At 52.2% G+C, this 7,813-nt stretch overlaps 2 protein-coding genes across 3 annotated transcripts; both read right to left on the minus strand.

Annotated features, from left to right (window-relative positions):
* Positions 1-2,098: 2,098 nt before the first annotated feature.
* On the minus strand, positions 2,099-4,684 carry LOC9629773 (cysteine-rich receptor-like protein kinase 15). Its single transcript, XM_024661385.1, has 7 exons — positions 3,876-4,684; positions 3,678-3,806; positions 3,477-3,610; positions 3,200-3,410; positions 2,891-3,143; positions 2,689-2,839; positions 2,099-2,628 (listed from the first exon to the last, which is right to left on the minus strand). The coding sequence occupies exons 1-7, from the start codon at positions 4,669-4,671 to the stop codon at positions 2,302-2,304; spliced, it is 2,001 nt and encodes a 666-aa protein (XP_024517153.1). The 5' UTR covers positions 4,672-4,684; the 3' UTR covers positions 2,099-2,301.
* A 76-nt stretch (positions 4,685-4,760) lies between these two features.
* LOC112341388 (pentatricopeptide repeat-containing protein At5g27110-like) lies at positions 4,761-7,588 on the minus strand. Of its 2 annotated transcripts, XM_024661383.1 has the most exons (3): positions 7,385-7,588; positions 7,242-7,333; positions 4,761-7,156 (listed from the first exon to the last, which is right to left on the minus strand). In XM_024661383.1, the coding sequence occupies exon 3, from the start codon at positions 7,132-7,134 to the stop codon at positions 4,894-4,896; it is 2,241 nt and encodes a 746-aa protein (XP_024517151.1). In that variant the 5' UTR covers positions 7,135-7,156; positions 7,242-7,333; positions 7,385-7,588; the 3' UTR covers positions 4,761-4,893. The 2 variants fall into 2 exon arrangements, with proteins under 2 accessions (XP_024517151.1, XP_024517152.1); XM_024661384.1 differs by lacking the exon at positions 7,385-7,588 and having other exon boundaries at positions 7,242-7,359.
* Positions 7,589-7,813: the final 225 nt, after the last annotated feature.

The raw sequence follows: 7,813 nt of genomic DNA on the forward strand, positions 1-7,813 counted from the left end.
TCCCATGCACTATAGGGGACTCTCAAGGACAGACGACGAGAATGTCAATATCTTTCGATCAGAAGGATTCACCGAGAATGTCAATATCTTTCCAACAGAAGGATTCACCAAGGTTTGTGGTTTTCACTTCATATGCGGCTAATGCTTCTTTCACAGGAACAATTGCACAAGTTTATGCAGCATGCCTCAGTTCTAGGTGCTGTTGTTGCTGATGACCCGTATAGACGTCAACTAGTGGAGTTTTACGCAGCCAAGCACCCACTTTCGCTGGATATCCTGGACAGGGCCTGCATACAAATTGCCACTAAGAAATTGCTCGGAGCGCAGCAAGTTGACCTGGATGTGGGTCCTGATGGACGCTGGTCTTGGCCTCCCGAATTGCCAGACTTGACGCCGAAGGAAGTCGGCGAGCTGCTAGACAGCTATGAAGACTGGGATTCAGTCATCTCTGCCTTCGTAAACGACAAGCACTTCCATGCTCTGAGGACGTCTGAGAGCTGGACATTGAGGGGGACTTCAGCACCAACAGGCGGATTATAATCGTGGATCCCAGATATGCATACGCGAATAGGTTCTGTACGCCTTTCATTCCAGCAAATCTACGTGGAGGAGTTTAGAAGTAAAGAAGAGGATGCTGGTGGTGACCACGGCCCTTGGGTGGCTTATGCAAGGATGGCCTCCCGGGGTGCACCATTGAATGGGAGCGAGGCTGGATGGCTGTGCGAGGGGCTCTGTAACGACGTCATTTCGCGTCGGGGACTAACGATTGATCCCTCCGGGTTGTCTCTCAATGTGCTTTCTCTGACTACTTTCTCCACCATCCCAGGCGACGTGGCCACAGGAATGCTCAGGAAAGGAACTGGCTTCATGTTCTGGCCGATCCAGTACAATTACGGCAGGGTAGATGCGGTGGTTTTCTACAGAGACACTGCTGGCAAGCTGCATATAATTGGTCTGCAGTACACAACCTGCTTGGAGGACCATCTGCACTCGGGGTCGGAGTTCATGAGCATTCGGGAGCTTGAGAAGTGGTACGGGAGTGATATCCTGGAAGCAACACAGAAGTCGCAGGAGCTTTGTTTGTTCAACGATGCAGCCTCGAGTTCCGCAGGAGGATGTCAGGCAGCTGCGAGATGGAAGCCACGTGGGCATTCTGCAGCACAGACGCCATGTTATCTCTTTCGAAGCTGCACTGGAAGGCAGGGTGAAAAGCAACGTAAGAACTTTGATGCGGGAAATGACCACTCTACGAGAGTGGTGCTTACCTGCGGCGCTCGAGCCCGTGCTTCTGGCTGCTCACGGGAGCACCATCGAGTTGAGCAGCAGCCGGTTCAAGAAGTTGACACGCTACGAGGCCAATGCCCTGGCACTGAATGCGGGTATCGATCCCAATGCCTACACCCGGGTGGAGCGTCTCAAGGAAAAACTTCTGCATGACAAAGTTGTCGTTATGTCCAAAGAATAATATTTTGGCTGGGTTAAAAGCGATACTTATTCGTGAGTCCCCTGGACCAGGCATTCATGTAAGTTTTGACCCGGGAAAGCAGGAGGTTTTGTATTGGTTGGAGTTGTTCAACAGGTATTACGAGGAAACTCTTACAAGTGGCATCAAGCCATAGAGATTCTTTTCAGCAGGTACCTTAATTTCTTAGTATTGTGCGGGATGCAGGGCTAAGATGGTTTTGTATTGTCAAGCAAGAATTGCGAGGATGATGAGGTGGAGATAGCATTGGCACAATTCAGGTAAATAATTTTCAATGATCACTAAAAAAAAGAATTTTGGTGATTTCCAGAGTTGTACTCAAATGTAATAGTCCTCAAGGGAAGTCACATAGCCGTGAGTGGACCTGCAACATCTACAATGCTCGAGGTGGTGGAGGCCGAGATTCAACCTCAAGATCGTCCAGTTTGTTGCCTAAAAAGCTGGATACGCAACTTTATGCACGGACCTACTTGAATTCTTAGTATTGTGCGGGATGCAGAGCTAAGATGGTTTTGTATTGTCAAGCAAGAATACAAGAAGTTGCGAGGATGATGAGCATTGGCACAATTCAGGTAAATAATTTCTAATGATCACCAAGAAAAAAAAAGAATTTTGGTGATTTCCAGAGTTGTACTCAAATGTAATAGTCCTCAAGGGAATTCACATAGCCGTGAGTGGACCTGCAACATCTACAATACTTGAGGTGGTGGAGGCCCGAGATTCAACCTCAAGATCATCCAGTTTGTTGCCTGAAAAGCTGGATACGCAAGTACCCCGCGGACCTACTTGAATTTAAAATCCAGAATAGTCCCACTGCACTATCGAGGCTCCGGGGGAGTAGAAAACGTTTTGGACCTCCTGTTCTTGGGATCGCTGGCGGCGGAGTTTGACGATGATGAGTAGAACCTTGGGTTCATAGCTCGGATGTCGAAAGTGGCAGAGAGCGGGACATTGACGTTGGAATGGCCGGAGAGCATCGCTACCACGTGAGACATGGAAGGCCTGGCCTGCGGGGAAGCTTGAGTACACATGAGGGCGATGTGGATTGCTTGGACGAGCATTCTCTCTTGCTCGTTGCTGCTGGATCTTATGAGCTTGGGGTCTAGAAGATTTGCAAGCAATCCATCGGAATGGAGCTGCCAAGCCTGTGGAAAGAGAAAAAGTTTGCTTGAGGATAACTTTCTTGACAAAGACAAATTACATACCCATTCCAGAAGATATTGCTCAGGTCCCGGCAGCGTCACGTCCCTGTTCTTTCTTCCGGCCAGAGTCTCGAGTACCACGACTCCAAAACTGAAAACATCAGCCTTTTCGCTCAAGTGCCCGTGAAAGGCATACTCCGGAGCCATATATCCACTGCAAGAAAATCACATTTTTAGTCTGCATGCGTAGTGATGGATCACCTACTAGGTTCCTGCGACTTTTGTGGTGATGATCTCTGTCGCTTCGTCCTCTTCATACAGCCTTGCCAGTCCAAAGTCTGATATCTTGGCTTCGAATGTTTCGTCCAGCAGGATGTTGCTGGGCTTTATGTCCCGATGAACGATTCGAATTTGTGAATCCTCGTGAAGGTACGTGAGGCCCCGAGCTGTTCCAAGCAGGATATTGTACCGGGTGGTCAAGGACAATCGAGGAGTTTCTTCCTCACTGAGCATGTCGTCTGTCTCAACGCTAAAAGATAAGATGCAAACCACCTAAGCAAGAAAGTTTACTTACCAAGCAAAGCCTTTTCAAGGCTGTTGTTCTTGAGGAACTCGTAGACCAGGAGCCTTTCACTGCCTTCGACACAGCACCCCAGTAGCCTGACAAGATTCCGGTGCTGTACGCTGCCAATAACCTGAACTTCGTTGAGAAACTGCTGCTCCCCTTGCTTGGAAGACACCGAGAGCTTTTTGATAGCGATCTCGGTCCCATCACCAAAAGTCCCCTGTAGCAAAAAGAAAAAGGAGAAATAAGTAATGAGAAACCATGCTGGGAGTGATCAAATCCACACCTTATATACGGCACCAAATCCACCCTCGCCGAGCTTCTTGTCGTCACTAAAATCTTCAGTAGCACGTCTCAACAGATCATAGGAAAAAGTCACCGGCCCTCGATGCAACGTCAACTGGAGCTCATCAAATTCCTCTGCAAACACCATCCAAAAGTAACGAACAATGGATTTTTTTCTAGAGAGTAAACGAGAGCGACATACCACGCGCTGGTTCCTGCTTTTTAGGAAGTTTTTTCCTCCTCTTGAGAATAAAATATCCGAGCACGAGGAGCAGCAATGCCGCCACACCAGCGATTGGAATCCCAATTGCCAGTCCCAAAGTTTTCTTCCCTGTTACACACAGAGGAAAGCAACCTTTCACTCGAAATTCATCCAAGAAGAAAGATTTCGATTTCATACCTTTGGAACCGGATGGGAGAGTCGCATTTTCGGCAATGCCCTGGAAGAACTTCGATCCCTGGAAGAAAAGCGTGCAGCTAGCATAGTAGCAAACACCTCCGCCGCCGCCGCGGCAAGTGCTAGCGATCACATTCTCCGCGGCCGCGAGGCAAGCGGCGCAATCGGCAGCGCTTAGATCCGGAACGCACTGACCGAGAGCGTACGCCGGCGCCGCGGACTCGATCCCCGCCACTGCCGCCACATATTTTCTCGCGCTCTGAGGAACCCTAATTTCAAGGAACTCTAGAGCGGTCTTGGAATTGGGCTGGAAAATCGCCAAGGAAGAGGAAGGGGTCGAGCAATTGGCGATGCTGGAGACGATATCGAGAGTGGAGGAGAAGAAGTGATCCTCGTAGCGCAGGAAGCAGTGATCGAGGTAGACCCTGCCCCCTTTGGTGGAATTCCTCACGCAGGTGGAATTTAGGAGCTGGGAGGCCGATCGAGCGCACGAGGAGCATTCCTGGGCAGTGATGTCGCCGCGGCATTGGATTAGGCCATAGACGGTGTCGCCCAGATTTCCGGAGCTCATGGATTTGAATCCTCCAGCGGCGGGCCCTTGATCGAGGAGAGTGGCGAGCACTGTCTGGATGTTAGCTCCCATTTGCCTGGAGGTGAAAGTATAGGCGTCGGAGCACGAGAATGTGGCATTGGCAGTGGAATTGGATGTGAATTGGGCGTGGGCGCCTCTTGCGAGAGCAGCGATGGCGATCATGGCGATCGCAAGAACAAAATCAAGAGAAGGAGGATGATCCGCCATGGTTTCTCTTCCTTGCGATGGAAATGCTAATTCATCGATAGGAAGTAGCGAGGGAAAGATCAAAATCTTCTCTTCTTCTTTTCTTCCAATTTTCTAAGAAACTCTTCTGTTTGTTTGGACACATCGCAAACAGGAGTTTTTCTAAAATTTCCAACGATCTGGTCCGTCCGCCAAGTTTGACCCAGCGACGATGGATAGGCCATACACGTGTCATGACTTTAGTCAATCGTGGTAAACAGCGGCCATGAGCGCGTAGGCCGAGGAGCACTCACACTGTTCTTCCTCTTGAAACTTGACCAGCTCCTCAAAGGCGGTCCTCGCCACGCCCACGCGCCCAGATCTCCTGCTCGCATCGATCACACTCGACCAGGTGACAGCATTGGGTCGCATCGCCGATCGCGATGATCCCATCGATCTTACTCTCTCCACCAGCGCCACCGCCTCTTCTAGCCGATCCGCTCGCCCCAGCATGTCGATCGCGCAGTGGTAGTGCTCGATCCCAATCCCAGCCATAGACAAGGACGATCCCAGGATCTCCGCAAGGAATTTCTTCCCCTGTTCCACGCGCCCAGTGTGGGCGCAAGCGCTGAGCACGCACAGCAGCGCCGCCGCGCGATCGTGGGCATCGAATCCCTCGTCTCTCATCCGCTGGAAGTGATAGATCGCCCTCTCTGCGTCGCCCTGGCGGCTATATCCCGCGACGAGAGCGCTCCAGGAGATGAGATCTCGCGACGAGGAGGAAGAGACGAAGAATCTCTCGGCCTCGTCCATGCTTCCGCATCGCCCATACGCATCCACCAGGCAGCTCGCCACGACCGGGTCGATGAGATCTCGCCCCGATTCACGGCTTGCGCGGTCGATCTCCGCGTGGAGCTTGCGAATTCCTTCCAGATCCATGACACTTCCATGCGCCCGGATCGCGGTGGCATAGCTCCTCGCGTCCATGACCATCGAGCGAGGAGAAGATCGCATCGCCGCGAGCAGCGCCAGGGATTCCTGGGCCTGGCCATTCTCGAGATAGCCGAGGATCAAAGCGTTCCAAGGCGCCGGATCATCGAGCTCTTCGTCGCCGAGCATGGCGAAGATCCTGTGCGCGTCGATCGTGCTCCCACACTTCGAGTACATATTAATCAGTGCGCTGGCCACGAATCCATCCAGCTCCACGCCCAGACCGCGAGCTCTCGAGTGGATTGCCATGCCCGTGTTCAAGCTCTCCACTTTGATCACACAAACTCTTCTTCTTCTTCCTCCATCGCTATCGATGGATTCGGGGATTCGGGAGGATTGCTCGCTGGCAGCCATGCTCGTGCACGCATTGGCGGCCGCGACGATCGTCCTCGCGTCGCCAAATATCTCTTTTTTCGATCTATCCAGCAGCATCATCTGCGAGAAGAGATCCAGCGCCATCGCTGCCTGGCCGAGATCCACATACCCCAGCATCAATGCGTTCCACGCCACTGGATTGGTGGTCTTGAATCGATGATCGAGCCTGTCAAACACCGCTCGAGCGAGATCCACGCTCCCACACTTTGCGTAGAGATCCACCAGCGTGCTTGCGACAAACATGTCCAGATCAAAGCCTCTCTTTGCTGCCTCGCGGTGGAGAAACATCGCTCGCTCCAGCGACACCATCTTGATCGCCGCCAACTTTCCAGAGAATTTCTTCTGGCGTTCTTCCCTCGCGGCCAGGCCAGAACACGACTTGAGCGCCGCCACAAAACTCCTGCCACTGGATCGATCGGTGCTGCTCGCCATGAATTCTTGGAAGAGCTCTAATCCCGAGAGGCCATCTTCATCGTCGGCATATCCCATGATCATGGAAGTCCACGAGACAACGTCGTGAGTTTCCATTCTCTCGAAGATCATCCGAGCAGAAGCCATGCACCTGGATTTCCCATACGCGTCGATCAAAGCGCTGGCGACGCGCATGTCTGTGTGCCATCTGGCTTGCTCGCACCGAGAGTGGACCGCCATAGCCATCTCGAGGCTCTTGATCTTGACGAACTTGGAGCTCCCGCAATCAAGAAAATCGGTTTTTTCGATCGCAGCTAGCTTGCTGCAAGCTTTGAGAGCCGCCAGAAACGTCGCGCGGTCTGGAGAGATCGTCGAGAGGTTGGCGATTCGTGCGAAGAGTTCCAGTGCCTGGAAAGCTTCTCCGTTGTCAGCGTAGCCGAGGATGAGAGAGTTCCATGAGACGACGGTTGGAGCTGTGATCTTGTCGAAAACACGGCGAGCTTCGGCCATGCTGCCACATTTTCCGTACATACCGATCAGAGAGTTTGCAACGTAGATGTTGGTGTTTTTGCCGCTCTCAGTGGCACGAGCGTGAATCTCTTTGCCTCTTTCCAATTCTTTGGATCGAGCAGCGGACTTTAGCTCGAAGATCACCGATGAGACCTGAGGATCTGATGAAAGAATGTGTGTTCCAGGCAGCAGTGATGCTGCTTCTCTCGAAGGTTTCATGGCGGGCGAGATCGCTTGTGATCTGCAAAGAAAGAATAGAAAAGCTTGTTACCATCTTATATATCAGTGAAAAGTACCTAAGGCTCAAGAGAGGAGAAATATCTTACCTCGAAAATCCATGGTAGCCGCTACCACATTTCTTGCAAATCAGATCTTTCAAAGATTAGATCTAGAATCCAGCTTGGCACGCTCATGCGGTCTGCGATGCAAGAGAGTTTGAGCAATTGGAAAGCCCAAATGCCTTGCTTACCTTCGAGAAACCATGGCGCCCCAAGCCCTCCCCTACGGTCTACGTGGCGTACGAAAGACAAATATCTACTGGGATTTTTGTTGTAGGAGAGTGGAACGGTTTTGCAATGCGGCGAAGCATGGAGTTGGACGATTGCTCCCTGGTGGAGATCTTGAGCAAGGTGGAGGATGCGCGGACGCTCGCCCCGTGCAAGCGATGGGAGGAGCTTCGCTGGGCCGTCTCTCGCCTCTCCTTCGACTTCCCGGCGAGTACCAACGAGGGGCGCCGAGGATGTAATCTCCAGACTCCAGCGTCCTCCGACGCGCCAAGGACAAGGCTCCCGGCTGCCTCAAGGAGCTCACCGTCTGTCTCGACTGTGGCGGCGATAGTGGTGTCGAATACGATCGGGAAGCTAGCGGTCACTGGCTTGCCTGGGCTGCTGGCTCCCTC

Source organism: Selaginella moellendorffii, unplaced genomic scaffold (genome assembly GCF_000143415.4).
Source record: "Selaginella moellendorffii unplaced genomic scaffold, v1.0 SELMOscaffold_82, whole genome shotgun sequence".
Taxonomy (NCBI): domain Eukaryota; kingdom Viridiplantae; phylum Streptophyta; class Lycopodiopsida; order Selaginellales; family Selaginellaceae; genus Selaginella; species Selaginella moellendorffii.

Bases quoted from the DNA above. Each gene is read 5' to 3' on its own strand.
- LOC112341388 (XM_024661383.1), bottom strand. From the start codon at position 7,134: ATGAAACCTTCGAGAGAAGCAGCATCACTGCTGCCTGGAACACACATT.
- LOC9629773 (XM_024661385.1), bottom strand. From the start codon at position 4,671: ATGGCGGATCATCCTCCTTCTCTTGATTTTGTTCTTGCGATCGCCATG. The intron at 3,411-3,476 runs GTGTGGATTTGA...TTTTTGCTACAG, and splicing joins GATTTGGTGCCGTATATAAG to GGGACTTTTGGTGATGGGAC. The intron at 2,840-2,890 runs GTAGGTGATCCA...ATTTTCTTGCAG, and splicing joins ACAAAAGTCGCAGGAACCTA to TGGATATATGGCTCCGGAGT.